Source organism: Schistocerca gregaria, chromosome 1 (assembly GCF_023897955.1).
Source record: "Schistocerca gregaria isolate iqSchGreg1 chromosome 1, iqSchGreg1.2, whole genome shotgun sequence".
NCBI lineage: Eukaryota > Metazoa > Arthropoda > Insecta > Orthoptera > Acrididae > Schistocerca > Schistocerca gregaria.
Window position 1 is genome coordinate 1,077,683,307 of NC_064920.1, and position 18,945 is coordinate 1,077,702,251.

Here is an 18,945-nt window from a genome sequence, read left to right on the forward strand (position 1 = left end):
TAGTGATTTCTCGAACTGGGGAACAATCAAGAATGGGGTGCTGCAAGGTTCGGTCTTGGGTCCTCTGCTGTTCTTAATATATATTAATGACTTGCCATTCTATATTCACAAAGATGCAAAGCTGGTACTTTTTGCCAATGATACAAGTATAGCTATCACACCCAACAGACAAGAATTAACTAGTGAAATTGTAAATGATGTTTTTCAGAAAACCATGAAGTTGTTCTCTGCAAATGGGCTCTCATTAAACTTTGACAAAACACAGTATATGCAGTTCCACACAGTAAATGGAACGACCCCATTAATAAATATAGACTTTGATGAGAAATCGGTAGCTAAGGTAGAATATTCAAAATTTCTAGGTGTATGCATTGATGAGGGGTTGAACTGGAAAAAACACACTGAGGATCTGCTGAAACGTTTGAGTTCAGCTACTTATGCTATTAGGGTCACTGCAAATTTTGGCGACATACATCTGAGTAAATTAGCTTACCATGCCTATTTTCATTCTCTGCTTTCGTATGGCATCATATTCTGGGGGAACTCATCATTGAGTAAAAGAGTGTTCATTGCAGCTTGTGATGAAGCAAGCTGGGAGCTTTTTACTTGCTCTCTTGTTTTGCCATCTGCCTCCTTAATTTAATTTTATCATTTTTGCATAATTACCTTTAATATACACAAGTAGATTCGATTAGATTAGATTAGTACTTGTTCCATAGATCATGAATACGACACTTCGTAATGACGTGGAACATGTCAGGTTAATAAAAGGTGTCTATACAAGATATTACATTAGACAAAATATTACATGACACTCATCCACGTGGGAAAAATATATCTAAAAACAAAGATGATGTGACTTACCAAACAAAAGCGCTGGCGGGTCGATAGACATACAAACAAACACAAACATACACACAAAATTCAAGCTTTCGCAACCAACGGTTGCTTCTTCAGGAAAGAGGGAAGGAGAGGGAAAGACGAAAGACAAAAGGATGTGGGTTTTAAGGGAGAGGGTAAGGAGTCATTCCAATCCCGGGAGCGGAAAGACTTACCTTAGGAGGAAAAAAGGACAGGTGTACACTCGCGCACACACACACATATTCATCCGCACATACACAGATACAAGCAGACATTTGTAAAGGCCAGAGTTTCTTTACAAATGTCTGCTAGTGTCAGTGTATGTGCGGATGGATATGAGTGTGTGTGCGCGAGTGTACACCTGTCCTTTTTTCCTCCTAAGGTAAGTCTTTCCGCTCCTGGGATTGGAATGACTCCTTACCCTCTCCCATAAAACCCACATCCTTTCGTCTTTCCCTCTCCTTCCCTCTTTCCTGAAGAAGCAACCATCGGTTGTGAAAGCTTGAATTTTGTGTGTATGTTTGTGTGTCTATCGACCTGCCAGCGCTTTTGTTTGGTAAGTCACATCGTCTTTGTTTTTAGATATATTTTTCCCATGTGGATGAGTGTCATGTAATATTTTGTCTAATGTAATATCTTGTATAGACACCTTTTATTAACCTGACATGTTCCACGTCATTATGAAGTGTCATATTCATGATCTATGGAACAAGTACTAATCTAATCTAATCGAATCTACTTGTGTATATTAAAGGTAATTATGCAAAAATGATAAAATTAATTTAAGGAGGCAGATGGCAAAACAAGAGAGCAAGTAAAAAGCTCCCAGCTTGCTTCATCACAAGCTGCTTCGCTACGTCAAGGATATCTACTTCTATGTTTCTCATCTTGGCAGTTGTCCTTGATTGGAATTCAGGAATATTTACTTCATGTTCTTTGGTGAAGGAGTTTTCTCAGAGCCATTCCATACTCTCTACCTTGAGTCTGTTTGTCTCCTCATCTCCACCACTCCCTGCAATCATACCTTGTACGTTCTTCCTAAAGTGCGTGAACCCAACTTGGGTTGGACTTCTTGTGACATCACATGTGCTGGACAGCTGTTCAAATTGCTCACCAATATTTTATGAAGTTTTAGACTTCAGATACATATTTTAAAGATTATTGGTGTTAATATTTGCTGTAAAAGTAAGTTATTAGTGGATTTTCATTCATCTCAGTCTCTTGATTTGAGAGATCTGTTATTCATGAGAGCACTTACGGAACTGCAGGGGTTCTAAAGCAAAGTACTGACAAAGTTGTTTGTGCACTGTATTCGAATATTAAATTTAGTACTCTTCAATAGTTCATACAAATATTAGCAGTGTGTTTACACTTTGCGGTATGCAGTTACAGCTGTAGTGGTCCATGAGTTAAGTGCTGACAAAGTTGTTTGTGCACTGTTATTCAGTTATTAAGCTTAGTAGTTTTCAACAGTGCCTCGCGCTGTTTCTGACAAGATAGCAGTTCAGTAAACTTTTTTAGGCTTTCATCCACTGTGTTTTTTAGAGTTGTTTGTGCATTGAATTCATTTATTACATTCCGTACAGTAATTTCCACCTGATGTTTCTTATTGTTTCTAGTGAGATATTGCAGTAAATCTTTCGTTCAGTGTGTTTAAATTTGTTGAATGTTCCAGAAATCCCTTGAATTTTTTGTTTTAGATAAGTAATTGTGTGAATTTTGCAGTATTCATATTAGTTGTGGCTCAGTAGTATTAACAAAAGAAGCTGCTTTCTTAGTAGAGAGTGAAATTTAGGTAACTATTGTTAGTTCTTTAAATAGTTCTGTTGTAATTGAACTTAGGCAACATAGACTTTAGTTTTTTCAGCAACTGTTAAAATTTTACCATGAGTGAAAAGTGTGGGCTTTGTCGTAGGTTTGTGAGTAGCGGGCTACAGTGTGAGATTTGTTCAAAGTATTTTTATTTGGAGGAAATGCAGAGGGGAAGCCAGTGGGCATTCTAGTGAGATCATCTCCTGGAAATGCAGAATTTGTAGCAGAAATAAGTTGATAGAGGAACAGGATGTAAGATCTGTGCCCTTCAGGAGTAGTTACAAGATGCAAAGGTGGAACTACACTCCTGGAAATTAATAAGAACACCATGAATTCATTGTCCCAGGAAGGGGAAACTTTATTGACACATTCCTGGGGTCAGATACATCACATGATCACACTGACAGAACCACAGGCACATAGACACAGGCAACAGAGCATGCACAATGTCGGCACTAGTACAGTGTATATCCACCTTTCGCAGCAATGCAGGCTGCTATTCTCCCATGGAGACGATCGTAGAGATGCTGGATGTAGTCCTGTGGAACGGCTTGCCATGCCATTTCCACCTGGCGCCTCAGTTGGACCAGCGTTCATGCTGGACGTGCAGACCGCGTGAGACGACGCTTCATCCAGTCCCAAACATGCTCAATGGTGGACAGATCCGGAGATCTTGCTGGCCAGGGTAGTTGACTTACACCTTCTAGAGCACGTTGGGTGGCACGGGATACATGTGGACGTGCATTGTCCTGATGGAACAGCAAGTTCCCTTGCCGGTCTCGGAATGGTAGAACGATGGGTTCGATGACGGTTTGGATGTACCGTGCACTATTCAGTGTCCCCTCGACGATCACCAGAGGTGTACGGCCAGTGTAGGAGATCGCTCCCCACACCATGATGCCGGGTGTTGGCCCTGTGTGCCTCGGTCGTATGCAGTCCTGATTGTGGCGCTCACCTGCACGGCGCCAAACACGCATACAACCATCATTGGCACCAAGGCATAAGCGACTCTCATCGCTGAAGACGACACATCTCCATTCGTTCCTCCATTCACGCCTGTCGCGACACCACTGGAGGCGGGCTGCACGATGTTGGGGCGTGAGCGGAAGACGGCCTAACGGTGTGCAGGACCGTAGCCCAGCTTCATGGAGACGGTTGCGAATGGTCCTCGCCGATACGCCAGGAGCAACAGTGGGAAGTGGCGGTGCGGTCCCCTACGGCACTGCGTAGGATCCTACGGTCTTGGCGTGCATCCGTGCGTCGCTGCGGTCCGGTCCCAGGTCGACGGGCACATGCACCTTCCGCCAACCACTGGCGACAACATCGATGTACTGTGGAGACCTCACGCCCCACTGTGTCGAGCAATTCGGCAGTACTTCCACCCGGCCTCCCGCATGCCCACTATACGCCCTCGCTCAAAGTCCGTCAACTGCACATACGGTTCACATCCACGCTGTCGCGGCATGCTACCAGTGTTAAAGACTGTGATGGAGCTCTGTATGCCACGGCAAACTGGCTGACACTGACGGCGGCGGTGCACAAATTCTGCGCAGCTAGCGCCATTCGACGGCCAACACCGCGTTTCCTGGTGTGTCCGCTGTGCCGTGCGTGTGATCATTGCTTGTACAGCCCTCTCGCAGTGTCCGGAGCAAGTATGGTGGGTCTGACACACCGGTGTCAATGTGTTCTTTTTTTCCATTTCCAGGAGTGTAGATAGCTTGAGGAGGGTAAAGTGCACTGGGGAATTGAAGCTGGCAGTTGGTAAGAAGGCAACTAGGAGGAGGAGGAGCTATTCAGACAATTGTACTTTGTATATAACCAACAGATTTGACCAACTGTTAGAGTTGAGTGGAGAGCAGCCTCTTGTAACTGTAGAAGTAGGAAACATGCAGCAGTCCTCAGCAGTTATGGAGCCTAAGTCAGTTGCAAATTCTAACAGAAAGATGGAGATTCTGCTTCTAGGCAGTTTGCATGGCAGAGGTGTAGCCAGCAGTTGTAGGAAGTGTTGGGGAGTACCAGCTCACCAGCATTGTGAAGCCTTGTGCAGGATAGCTCAGGTGACTGTTAACATAGAGGAGTTATGTAGTAATTTTATGAAGGTATTGATAGTGGGTGGAGCTGGGAATAGTGTTAATAGGGATGGGGAGTATGATGTAGGTGGTGACTTGGTAGAGATAGCAACTCAAACTGGTGGCCCTAATATGCACTTCATGCAACTGTTTCAGCGTCTTGATCGGCATCATCTTAATGCTGCTGTTAGGTGTGTTAACATGGAGCTGGAGAAGGCACTGATAGCAGAGGGCATGGCTCACATTGCAATGGTGCCAGTTAAGTCTATTAACAGATCGGGTTTCACTAGGCATGGGTGCACCTCAGCAGATATGGGAAGGGAAGGCTGGCAAAGCTTATAGGCAATAGTGTAGTGGGCGGTGGTGGGATCACTCATGGGAAAAATCCTGTATTAGTTGGTGTTAGAGCTGCACCTTTTTTTAGACTGAAGTCAGCTGATAAGTATCCCTTCTTAAAGGAAGTCCCTCTAACAAAGGGATCACCTTCTGAGAATGTCAGGTATCCAAGTAATAGAGGAATTAGCGTATTTCATCAAAATATAAGAGGTATTATGGATAACGTTCGTAAACTGCTTATACATGTTGACTTTGATGTTATTGGTATATTGGAGCACCACTTAAATAATTTGACAATTCAGAGCTTTCCTTTTCCAGGATACAGATTGTCTGGCTGTTTTTCAAAGAGTTCTTTGCAGAGTGGGGGAGTGGCCATGTGTGTGAAAAACAGTATTCCATTTGAGTCCATAGATGGATCATGGCATTGCACTGGACAGGTATTTGAATGTCATGCAGGGGCAGTTGAATTTAGTGAAACTATACTTCTAATTGTTGTTTATAGGTCCCCTAATTCTGACTTCAGAGCATTTATGCTCAAGGAAGAGAGGGTTCTTGGTTCACTTGATAGGAAGTGCCAAAAATTATTTATATGTAGTGAATTCAGTATTAATTTTTTATATGATAGTGAAAGAAAAAGGATGTTGAAAGAATTCCTAAATTCATATGCTCTGATGCAGAAAGTGTTTCTGCCAACCAGGGTGTAGAGGAACAGTTGCCCAGCCATAGATAATATTTTTACTCATTCTTCATTAGTAGATAGGCATTGTGTTAGTGAAAGGGTGAATGGCCTTTCAGACCATGGTGCACAAATTGTAACACTAAAAGGCTTTTGGACATAAACAAATGTTATACATATATACAAACTACATAGAAAAACTGATCCAATGGCAGTAGAGAGTTTTTTAAAACTTGTTAAGGAACAAGAGTGGCAGGATGTTGATAATGCTGATAACATATATGACAAATATAATGCTTTCCTTAACACATTTCTCATGGTCTTTGAAAGTTGCTTGCCATTAGAATGTTCTAAACAGGGTACTAACAGTAAAAGGCAGACTAGTTGGCTGACTAGTAGGACGTATATGTAGAAAAAAGTGGAAATTAGATCTGCATTTACTTTGATACTCTGCAAATCACATTTAAGTGCCTGACAGAGAGTTCATCGAACCACCTTCACAATGCTTTATTATTCCAGTCTCATATAGCATGTGGAAAGAACGAACACCTATATCTATCCATACGAGCTATGATTTCCCTTATTTTATCATGGTGATTGTTTCTTCCCATGTAGGTTGGTGTCAACAAAATATTTTTGCATTTGGCGAAGAAAGTTGGTAATTGTAATTTCGTGAGAACATTGCGTCACAATGAAAAACACCACAATGAAAAACACCTTTGTTTTAATGATGTCCAGCCCAAATCCTGTATCATTTCAGTGACACTCTCTCCTATATTTCGTGGTAATACAAAATGTTCGCTGGCCGGGGTGGCCGAGCGGTTCTAGGCGCTACAGTCTGGAACCGCGCGACCTCTACAGTCGCAGGCTCGAATCCTGCTTCGGGCATGGATGTGTGTGATGTCCCTAGGTTAGTTATGTTTAAGTAGTTCTAAGTTCTAGGGGACTGATGACTTCAGAGGTTAAATCCCATAGTGCTTGGAGCCATTTGATTTGAACAAAATGTGCTGTCCTTCTTTGAAATTTTTCGATGTACTCCATCAATTCTATCTGGTAACGATCCCACACTGCGCAGCAGTATTCTAAAAGAGGACAGACAGGCGTAGTGTAGGCAGTCTCCTTAGTAGATCTGTTACATTTTCTAAGTGTCCTCCCATTAAGATGCAGTCTTTGGCTAGCCTTCCCCACAACATTTTCTGTGTCTTCCTTCCAATTTAGGTTGCTCGTAATTGTAATTCCAAGGTATTTAATTGAATTTATGGCCTTTAGGTTTGACTGATTTATTGCGTAACCGAAGTTTAACAGATTCCTTTTGACACTCATGTGGATGACCTCACACTTTTTGTTATTTAGAGTCAACTGCCAATTTTCGCACCATTCAGATATCTTTTCTAAATAATTTTGCAATTTGTTTTGATCTTTTGATGATTTTATTAGTCAATAAACAACAGCATCATCTGCAAACAACCTAAGACGGCTGCTCAGATTGTCTCCCAAATCGTTTATACAGATAAGGAATAGCAAAAGGCCTATAACACTACCTTGGGGAATGCCAGAAATCACTTCTATTTTACTCGATGACTTTCCAACAGTTACTACGAACTGTGACCTCTCTGGAAATCACAAATCCAGTCACATAACTGAGACGATATTCCATAAGCACGCAATTTCACTACAAGCCACTTGTGTGGAACAGTGTCAAAAGCCTTCCAGAAATCCAGAAATACAGAATCAATTTGAAATCCCTTGTCAATAGCATTCAACACTTCATGTGAATAAAGAGCTAGTTGTAACAATACCAGAGAAGGAAAGTTTCCACTCACCATGTAGCGGAGATGCTGAGTCGTGATAGTGCCTATTGCGACTCAGCATCTCCGCTATATGGTAAGTAGCAACTTTCCTTCTCTGGTATTGTTACATTCCATCCTGGACTTCCCATTGTTTGATTAAAGAGCTAGTTGTGTTTCACAAGAATGATGTTTTCTAAATCCATGTTGACTGTGTGTCAATAGACCGTTTTCTTCAAGGTAATGCATAATGTTCAAACATAATATATGTTTCAGAATCCTTTTGCATATCAAAGTTAATGATATGAGTCTGTAGTTTAGTGGATTACTCCTACCACCTTTCTTGAACATTGGTGTAAGCTGTACAACTTTCCCATCTTTGGGTACAAATCTTTCATTGAGTGAACAGTTATATATTATTGTTAAGTATGGAGCTAATGCCTTAGTGTACTCAGAAAAGAACCTAATTAGTATACAGTCTGAACTAGACGACTTGCTTTTATTAAGTGATTTAAGTTGCTTCTCTACTTCGAGGGTATTTACTTCTACGTTATTCATGTTGGCAGCTGTTCTTGATTCGGATTCTGGAAAATTTACTTCGTCTTCTTTTGTGAAGGCATTTTGGAAGGCTGTGCTTGGGCAGCACTGTCTTCGATAGTATCTCCATTGCTATCACGCAGAGAAGGCATTGATTGCATCATGCCGCTAACATACTTCACATACGACCAGAATCTCTTTGGATTATGTCAAAATGTTAGAAATAGTCACAATCAAGCTACAGTATTCCATTACAAACAGTGTTGTAAGGCGCTTAAGAATGATATTAGGAAGGCAAAGAGTATGTAGTATGCAAATAGAATAGCTAATTCACAGAATAAAATTAAAACCATATGGTCAGCTGTCTAGGAAGTGCCTGGTCAGCAGCACAAGGTCGATGATATACATACATACATACATACATACATTAATCCTTGTTCCATAGAGCATGAATATGACATTTCGTAATGATGTAGATGTATCACTTTAACATAAGTTTTCTTTACACAAAATAATTATTTAATTAATTAATTTTTTTACAGTTACTACTTCTTTTGTAAGAATTCGTCTATTGAGTAGAAGGAGTTGTCTTTCAGAAATTCTTTTAATTTGCTCTCAGACTTTTCATACTGTTTGGAAAATGACCAAAAATTTTTGTGGCAGCATAATTCATCCCTTTTCTGTACCAAAGTGACATTTAATCCAGAATAGTGAATATCATCCTTTCTTCTACTGTTTTAGCTATGCACTTCATTGTTATTTTTGAATTGGGATGGGTTATTAATTACAAATTTCATAAGTGAATATATGTATTGTGAAGGTACTGTGAATATGCCAAGTTCCTTAAATAAATGTCTGCGAGGTGATCGTGGGTGGGTTCCAGCTATTATTCTGATTACACACTTTTGTGCAATGAATACTTATCCTAATAGGATAAATAGCTGAACCTAACTGTTTCAGCAGATCATCGGTGTGTTTCTTCCAGTTCTATTTCTCATCAAAGCGCACACCCAGGAATTTTGAGTATTCTACCTTAGCAACAGATTTCCGTTCATAGTCTATATTTATCAATGGTGTTATGCCATTTACAGTACAGAATTGTATAAACTGTGTTTTCTCAAAATTTAGTGAGAGTCCATTTGCAGAGAACCACTTATTAATTTCCTGAAAGACATTATTTGCAATTTCCTCAGCTGATTCTTGCTTCTTGAGTGTAATTACTATACTTGTATTATCAGCAAAAATAACTAACTTTTCATCTTCATGATTTTGTTGTCAAATGTTCTTTAAAGTTTTAGAAATGGTTTAATGACTGAAAATGCTATATTCTCTTTTCTCTGTGAGTTACTGGATGGATTAAACAAAAGGTTTCAAATGCTAGCTATCTTTTTTGGTTTAACTTAAGCATTTGATTGTGTTGATCATAAAATATTGCTCCAGTAGTTGAGCCATCATGGAAAATGGGGAGTAGCTCGCATTTGGTCCACCTCTTACTTTAACAGCAGCCAGCAAAATGTCATCATTCACAGTGTTGAGAATGGCTATGATGTGGAGTCTGAGTAGGGCACGATCAAATAACGGGTGCCCCAGGGATCAGTGCTGGGGTCACTCCTGTTGCTTATTTATATAATTGATATGCCCTCTAGTATTACAGGCAGTTCTAAAATATTTCTGTTAGCTGATGGCACTAGCTTGGTAGTAAAGGATGTTGTGTGTAACATTGGCTCTGTTTCAAATATCACAGCTAATGATATAAGTTCATGGCTTGTAGAAAATAAACTAACACTAAATCACAGTAAGACTCAGTTTCTAACAGACAATTCAACAAAACCCAACATGAATTGGCATATGATTAGTGAAACTGAACAGTTCAGATTTCTAGGTGTTTAGATAGATAGTAAATTGTCATGGAAAATCCACATTCAGGAGCTTATTCAGAGACTTAATGCCACCATTTTTACTATTCCAATGGTATCTGAAGTGACTGTTCGACCCAAAAAATAGTCTACTTTTATTTTCATTCACTTATTTCATATGGTACTATATTTTGGGTTAACTATTCCCTTTCTCAAACGATATTTTTGGATCAGAAATGGGCAGTTTGGGCAATAAGTGTTATAAGTTCGTGAAACTCTTGTCAACCCCTGTTCATCAGTCTGGGTATTCTGACATTGACCTCTCAATATATAGACTCTTTGCTGTCATTTCTTCTTAACAGTATCTGGTTATTCCTGAGAATTAGCAGCTTTCACTCAGTTAATGATGATGATGATGATGATGATGATGATGATGAGATCCTGTACCCCGAGGAGCGTAGGGGATTATGCAGAAGACCCACACTGCCGTACTAGGCAAGGTCCTAGTGGAGGTGGTTTGCCATTGCCTTCCTCCAACCATAATGGGGATGAATGATAATGATTAAGATGGCACAACAACACCCAGTCATCTCGAGGCAGGAAAAATCCCTGACCCCACCGGGAATTAACCCAGGACCCTATGCGTGGGAAGTGAGAATGCTACTGCAAAACCACGAGCTCAGTTAATAGTAGGCAGAAATCCAGTCTGCATTTGGATCAGACTCCCTCGACTTTTGTGCAGAAAGCTGTGCAGTAAAGTGTTGCATCCATTTTCAATGAGCTACCACAAGAATTAAAAAATCTTAGCAGTAATCCACGCACTTTCAAGTTGCAACTGAAGAGTTCCTTCATGGGTCACTCCTCCTATTCTATCAAAGAGTTTCTTGAAAAATTAAGATGATTCCTATGGTATATTGTTGTTTGTGTTTATATAAACTTATGGCTTGTATTTTTTTGGGTTCACAAACATTTTATTTTATCTTTTATTACTTTTATGTTGTAATTTCATGTGCTGACACATTCCATGACCTTGGAGATTTGCTCCTCAATTTGATCTTGTGAAACTAGACGTGTAAAATAAAAAATAAATAGTTTTCAGCAGTAATTCATGTCTAAACATGGGCTCAATCACTCTACCTCTTTGATTTAAGGCCCTAAGCTGAATCTTTAAAATCATGTGTTATGACTGTGCAGATGCTAATAATAATGGGACATTAACAATGTTTATTTTGCATTATGATTAATGGGCTGGTAATGGAGAAGATGAACCCATGGCTTATTGTTAGGAGCCTTTGTGACATTTTCGGTCAATGTTTATGGAAAATCAAGACAGGAAAAATCAGGATGACTGGAGTTGATAACACAAGTTATCTGAGTACCAGCCCTATAGATCACTCTCGTGGGACATCATAATCGAGCACTCTGCAATAAAATAATATCACCTATGTGAGTAAATTATGGTACATGGCACTTTTATCATCATCTTCTCCAGATCTCTCTATTCTGAATTGTACAAATTTTTCTTGGAAAACTTGCTCACTTTTGCTGCTGCAAATATTTCACTGTCAACTGTTCTAGAATTACTTTACTCTGCCCTGTTTAAAGTGCTTGATTGCTCTTACACTGCACAACTTTCTTTTTGTTATTAGTGTCATTATTACTTGACTCATTAAAGTACCCCTTTTATCTGTGTCCTTGTCCTCTTTAAACATATCTTATTGAAAGTAAACTGATCATATGCATTCATTGTATCCCTATGTCCAACACAGCTCATCAGCCCCCGTCCTAAAAGATGTGGGCCCTCTACAAGACACAGTATGCTTTACTGTTAATCAGTATATAGAGACTATTGTGATGTTTATTGATAATGTGTTTCAGTGGTTTGAGGGGCTGTCACACTTCCGTTCGGCAGACATGAAACCATTAGGTGTCGGGAAGCTGTACCAAGCAATCTATAAAGTTCCATTTCTAGGTAAGTGGTTGCCAGCAATGATCACTAATTCAACTGTGCTTGGCACAGAGGTTGGTATGAAAGCTGCAGTGCTTTACTGAGCACAGTCCTGTCAGAGGAGGAATGCCCTGCCTTCTTCCAACATCTGAGCTGACTTACCCAGCAAGTTAAAGGGGATCTACAAGTTACGAAGGGCTATGATTCATATTGCAACTCAGCATTTTTCACTTACATAAACCATTGTTAGTGATTAAAGAGCAGGACCTTAGAATTTTTAGTCAGTTTAAATAACAATGTGCGCCTACTTTCGTACAGAACTCTGCGATTCTTGAAGTTTTGTTATATCTATTACATTATGCTTCTGAGTGTTAAACAGTGTCATTTGTATTTTTGTGGCTGTATTTCTGTCATGTAAAATATTCAGTTTTTGTAACTGACTGTTGATTAATTCTGTGGCTGATGAGAACACTGAGAGAGAGAATTTGGCTGACTACAAACAAAGGAATGGATAAAGAGAACCACTTACCAGGCACACACACCAAAGCTACAGTCTACTCAGCAATGTAAGGAAAAGATAGCTTGCTACTTACTGTAAAGCTGACATGTTAACTTACAGACAGGCACAACTGAAAGGCACTTAAACATTAGCTGTAGGCCACAGCCTTCCTCAGAAAAGGAAACATGCACACATTCATTCATGCCTCGTGCGCACGTCACCGCCATTTCTGGCAGATTGTGCTGGAGTCTTTTAGTTGTGCCTGTCTGTAACTGAATGTGTCATATTCATGGTAAACAGCAATCTTTCTTTTCCTTACATTGTTGATATTCCAATGTGGAGTTTCCATTATGGCTACGAAGGTTTTTGCAATGGAACCTTGCATAAAAATTTCTTGGTTTATTTCCCACATCAGATTCAGATAAAATTCCAAACTTTTGTTGATATCCACCATCATCTTCATCAGGTACTAAAACTGACTGTTGTGAACTGGGAAGGTTACATGTTTTATACCCATAGAACAGCATCCAATTGGCTGGGCTATGTCATGACAACACATCAGAGGTGGTTCGCTCTATGTTCATGGATTTTGTTGCACTCTCTACCTAGCATTTCAGTGCCATCCATCACATCAGGTGATTCACTGCAAGAATTATTCCTCTGTGTTCTGTCCTTGTTAACTGCATGCTTCCATGAATTGCTAAGTGCATAGCTGGTGTCTCTGGTGGAGTTGTTTTCACAAAGTCTTAATTTCAGCAGGTTCTCTGATAATGAGTCCCCATAGTTCAAAGCTATTGTTCTCATTTGTTCAAACAAAATCTTGTGTAACTCTAATTTATCCAAATGCCCATATTTAAGGTGACACTGATGCTTGACCAGCAACCTTCCATATACATTGGCCCACGTAAGTCTTGCCACACTCACAAGGAATGTTATAGATTCCCACCACTCTCAGGCCAATATTATCTTTAATAGGTTGTAACATTTCTTTAATTTTTCTGGGTGGCTGGAAGACTGGTCTGATTCCTTGCCTGCTTAGGACTCTACCTATCTTGCTAGCTGTTGCACCACAGAATGGAACCCACATTATGTGTTGATCCTCCTGGCTTGGTTATCTGAACAGCATTGATCTAATGTCCCAGACAGAACACCCGTGCCTTCTGAACACTGTCTCCAAATGTTTAGTCCTGGAATCAAGGTGGTCCATGTCCGAAATAGTTCTGGCTCTGTGTGCTAAGATGTTCAGCACAGCTCTTTTCTGAACTGGATGGTGAAATCTATACATGTTAAAACAGAGATCTGTATGTGCCAGTTTTCTGTACACATAATGGCCAAGTCATTCATCTGATTTCTGTTCTACAAACACATCTGAGAAATTCTTCACAAGTTCATCAGAGAAGCCAGAATTCTTAAGTAGCTCACATGCCTTCCTGCAAAGTGCCAGTGTGGGATCCTGTTTGAGACTTCGGTATTTACTATCTTCCAATAAGAAACCCATTCTTATGATAATCCATATCATCGAAGATAACTTTAGCGTTCTCATTGTTAGTTGGTAAGACAATTAACTCTTCATCCTTCTCCAACGATTTCAGCCCCTGATTTTTCACTGTGCTAATATTGGAGTCAGTGGGCTTAGCTGTCCTAAAATCCAGCTGGTAGCGAGCCTTACCCATGTGCCACTTCCTCAGGAAGATGCTGAACCACTTGTTCTATTCCACTGACAATCTCAGGCACTGGTTGCTTTTGTGGAGCTGGAGTGAAGTTCAGCCCTTTACTGAGAACTGAGTTGATAGATGACAGTGTGGTAAAATCCACTGGCCCCACCAGTTCCTTGTTCATAGTTAAGCCACACAAATTTATCTGTCTGTTTCACAGTTGTCTTGCTTAAATTAGCTCATTAATGTGAAGGCAAAGTCATGTCTACCTATTCCCAGTCTGATGGTGAGAGAACTGCAGATAGAAATACGAGGGCTATCCACAAAGTACATTGCGTTTTGGAATTAAAGTAAATAAAGTATTGGAATATTTTTTTTATTATATACAGATGAAAGCCACACTTAAATACTACTTTTCTACATAGTTGCCATTTAAATTAAGGCACTTATCGTAGCGATGGACAAGCTTGGAAATTCCTTCATCATAAAATTCGGCTGCCTGTGCCTTCAACCACGTGGTTACCTCTTCTTGAAGCTGTGCGTCGTCATCAAAACGCTGCATAGCCAACCACTTCTTCATTGCTGGGAATAAGTGGAAGGCGCTCGGTGCCCGGTCGGGCTGTACGGCGGATGAGGAAACAACTCCCACTTAAAAGATTCGAGAACTTTACCAGTGGCATTTGCCATGTGGGCCCAGGCGTTGTTGTGAATTAGCAAGATCTTTGAGCCCAACTTTCCCCTGCGCTTGTTTTGTATTGCTCTACTGAGGCTGTGCAGAGTTTGGCAATACTTTGAGAGTTTATTGTAGTGCCTCTTTCCAGGATATCCACAAAAATCACACCTTTTCTGTCCCACAAGAGGTAACCACATGGTTGAAGGCGCAGGAAGCCGAATTTCACGACAAAGGAATTTCCAAACTCTTCCATCGCTACGATAAGTGCCTTAATTTAAATGGCAACTATGTAGGAAAGTAGTATTTAAGTGTGGCTTTCATCTGTATATAATTAAAAAATTCCAATACTTAATTTATTTTTAATTCTAAAACGTAATGTACTTTGTGGATACCCCTCGTAGATAGCAACTTATAAAGACTGAGTGTTGGCAGCAGAATTCTGGCTTCTCTGATGAACTTGTGAAGAATTTAAGGCCAAGAGCAGTGCAGCCAGCCAGGTTGTACCGTCTGCCTGAAATACACAAAGACAGTGTCCCAGTAAGACCAATTATTAGTGCTGTCAGTTCACCTACATACAGCCTGACAAAGCATCTGATTAAACTATCAGCACATATAGTCAATAGACATAATATTAAAAGCTCACAAAATTCTGTTGATATCACAAAAGCAGGTGAGGATAGACGTGAAGAAGTTGTGGTAAGCTTTGATGTGGTCTCCCTGTTTATGAAGGTACCAGTGGAAGACATTGAAGCTGTTGGACACTCACTTCTCCCTGGAAATTTTGAAATTATTTCGGCGCTCTTTGACTTACACATACGGTGGAAATTGTTATGAAATGATGGATGGAACAGCCATTGGTTTGCCACTGTCACCAGCCGTAGCTAACTTTTTCATGGAATATTTTGAAGAATCAGCATTGAACAGTCCTCCCTTCTGGCCATTGCTTCTTCAGATATGCTGATGATACATTTTTAATCTGGCCACATGGCAGTGAGGCACTGCAACAGTTCATTGATAAATTGAATGGTATGCATCCCAACGTAAGATTTACAGTGGCGGTGGAGGAGGACTTGAAGCGACCTTTCTTAGATGTGTTTATCAAATGGAAATCAGATGAACAACTCGGCCATTCTGTATACAGAAAACCAGCACTTACAGACCTGTTTTCAATGGGAGTAAATTTCACCATCCAGTTGTAATCTTGCCAAAGGCCTTGCCGCAGTGGTAACACCAGAACACCGGTTCCTGTCACATCACCAAAGTTAAGTGCTGTCGGGCTGGGCTACCACTTGGATGGATGACCATCCGGTCTGCCGAGCGCTGTTGGCACACGGGGTGCACTCAGCCCTTGTGAGGCAAACTGAGGAGCTACTTGATTGAGAAGTAGCGGCTCCAGTCTCAGAAACTGACATACGGCCGGGAGAGCGGTGTGCTGACCACATGCCCCTCCATATGTGCATCTAGTGATGCCTGTGATCTGAGGATGACACGGTGGCCGGTCGGTACCTTTGGGCCTTCATGGCCTGTGCGGGAGGAGTTTGGTTTGGCTTTTAGTTGTAATCTTACTCTCCCGCACATCACTATTAAATTTTTCTTAGTGTCTTCATTAGTTTCAAAGGCTTTGAGAGGCATAAGATATGCAAAAGAAAAACTTTTTACTTATCTTCATTTTCTCTTCTTGATGTGGGCTCCAAGTCTTGCATTCTTACAGCTGAAATTGTGACATAACATTGTGGATTCCTGATGACTAAATAACTGATGAAGATTTAGTGTTGCTGTGAGTTTCTTTTATTTTATCCCATTCTTCTATATCAGACTGACTTCACAATCTCCGTTTTCATACAACTGTAAATAACATTGTTGTAGGAAAAAAAAAAAAAACTTGCACTTCCATCAGAGGTGTGCCCACTACTACTTACATTCTGCGGTACTCACAATATTGCAAAGAGTTTACAAAGGAAAAGAGTTTGTTTACGAACTTTATTGCCAAAAGAAGAATCATCACCAATATATAACATTATTTTATAAATGAATCCAGAAATAAATTTAATAATTAGTGTTAGATTGTGCAATTAATAATATGAATTTTAAGTATACCAGAAATTTCATAATTTCAAATATTTTTAAAAAAGAATAGTTTTAACTGTATGTACAGATTGCTAACAAATTAATTTCTTTGTATACATTTTAGCCAAAAGTATAATACATTGTATACAAAATCAAATGAAATTCTTTCAGTGAAACAGCTAGGAATGTTCACCTATACCAGTTTCGAGATTAATCCTGGTAACGATTACTTCTACAACAAAGAAAGGTTACATTAGAAAAGGGTGCCCCATTACACAGTTCAGAAGAGAGCTATGCTGAACATCATAGTACACAGAGCCAGAACTATTTCGGACATGAACCACGCAGTTCCAGGATTAAGCATCTGAAGACGGTGTTCAGAAGGCACAGATATTCTGTCTGTGACATTAGATCAACACTGTTCAGAAAACCAAGCCAAGAGGATCAACACATAAGTGGCTTCTATTCTGCAATGCAACATCTAGCAAGATAGGTAAAGTCCTAAACAGGAAAGGAATCAGACCAGTTTTCCAACCACTCAGAAAAATTAAAGAAACATTACAATCTAGTAAGGATAGTCTTGGCCTGAGAGTGCTGGGAATCTATAACATTCACCGAGCGAGGTGGCACAGTGGTTAGACACTGAACTCGCATTCAGGAGGATGACGGTTCAATCCCGCGTCCGGCCATCCTGATTTAGGTTTTCCGTGATTTCCCTAAATCACTCCAGATAAATGCCGGGATGGTTCCTCAGAAAGGTCACGGCTGACTTCCTTCCCCATCCTTCCCTAAACCGATGAGACCGATGACCACGCTGTCTGGTCTCCTTCTTCAAAACAACCAACCAATCTATTACATTCCTTGTGAGTGTGGCAAGACTTAGACAGGCAAGAGTATACAGATAGTTGCTGATCGTTGTGTCGAGCATCAGTGTCACATTAAATAAGGGCATCTGGATAAATCAGAGGTGGCAGAGAACAGCCTTTTAAATAAGCAGAACACTTTGTTTGAACAAATGAGAACCTACTCATGACAAGGATAAAACACAGAGGAATACTTCTCACAGTGAACTGCCTAATGTGATGGATGTTGCTGAACGCTAGATACTGTGTGCCAGCAAAATCTATAGCCGCAGAGCACACCATCTCTGTACATGTTGTCATGATATAACCCAGCCAATCGGATGCTATTTTGTGGGTATAAAAGAGAGAACCTGGCCAGTTCATGACAGTCAGTTTATTGGTTGTGGATATCACTGATAGCTCAAAATTTTATCCGAATTTGATGCAGCAAGTAAACTGAGAAATTTTCGTGAATGAATTTTTCATTGTTTGAGTCTGTCTCCACTCATTCGCATGTTTGTGTATCACCTGTGTTTTCCAGTACCATATCAATTAGAGTACAGCGTTATTTTCAGATGATGTTGCTGAAATAAAACCTCAGTATTTTTCTTTATTTTTATTTCTTTCTTTACTCTACCAATCCACTTATTTTGCACTTGGCACTCTCTGACATAAGCTCTCCCTGCTCTAAAATCCCATATGCCATGATGTCACATTTCCGTTGTTTGCAGTTCCTCTCACTCTTGCATTTTGTGGGCTTGCCTAACTGAAGTATGGTGTTCCTACTCTCATATGTTCATCTTGAGTTAATGTACGGCATTGGAAGGATTTCTCAGTTTTAGGAACTTATGTGTCTGTCTTTATTTCTGAGAATATCTATCGTTATTATTGTAGTTACATAGACACACTTTGTATTACAATAATTAAAATTCAAAGATGTAAATAATGCAGAAAAAAGTGTATAGGCAACCACTCATCTACAGAAGCATCATGAGTGTTCTCCTGGCCCCTTTTCAAGTATTGGATGACATATGGCTTCACACACACACACACACACACACACACACACACACACACACACACCATCTCAAGCAAAGCAGCTAAGCTACTCATTAGAAATATCCAAAGCCCAGTTACAGACAGCATATTAAAAACGGTATACAGGTACAAGTGGTTGGTGTCTGTGTCCTCAATGGATGTCGGATGAGCCTTCTTAACATGGTGAAGGATTCCACCAGGTTCGCACACTAGGTGTGCATTGTGGTTATTCGCAACCCTTATTCCTTCCTATTGTTTTAATAAGCCCTAAAGTTGGTCTGATGCACTT

The 18,945-nt window shown here is 40.2% G+C and overlaps 1 protein-coding gene across 1 annotated transcript in view; it reads left to right on the top strand.

The window, feature by feature from the left end:
- The window catches only part of LOC126281775 (uncharacterized), a 74,679-nt gene that overhangs the window by 36,222 nt on the left and 19,512 nt on the right, over nt 1–18,945 (top strand). Inside the window, exon 3 of the mRNA XM_049980984.1 lies at nt 11,813–11,906. Within this exon, the coding sequence (XP_049836941.1) occupies nt 11,813–11,906 (94 nt within the window). The remainder of the gene's footprint in view (nt 1–11,812; nt 11,907–18,945) is intronic.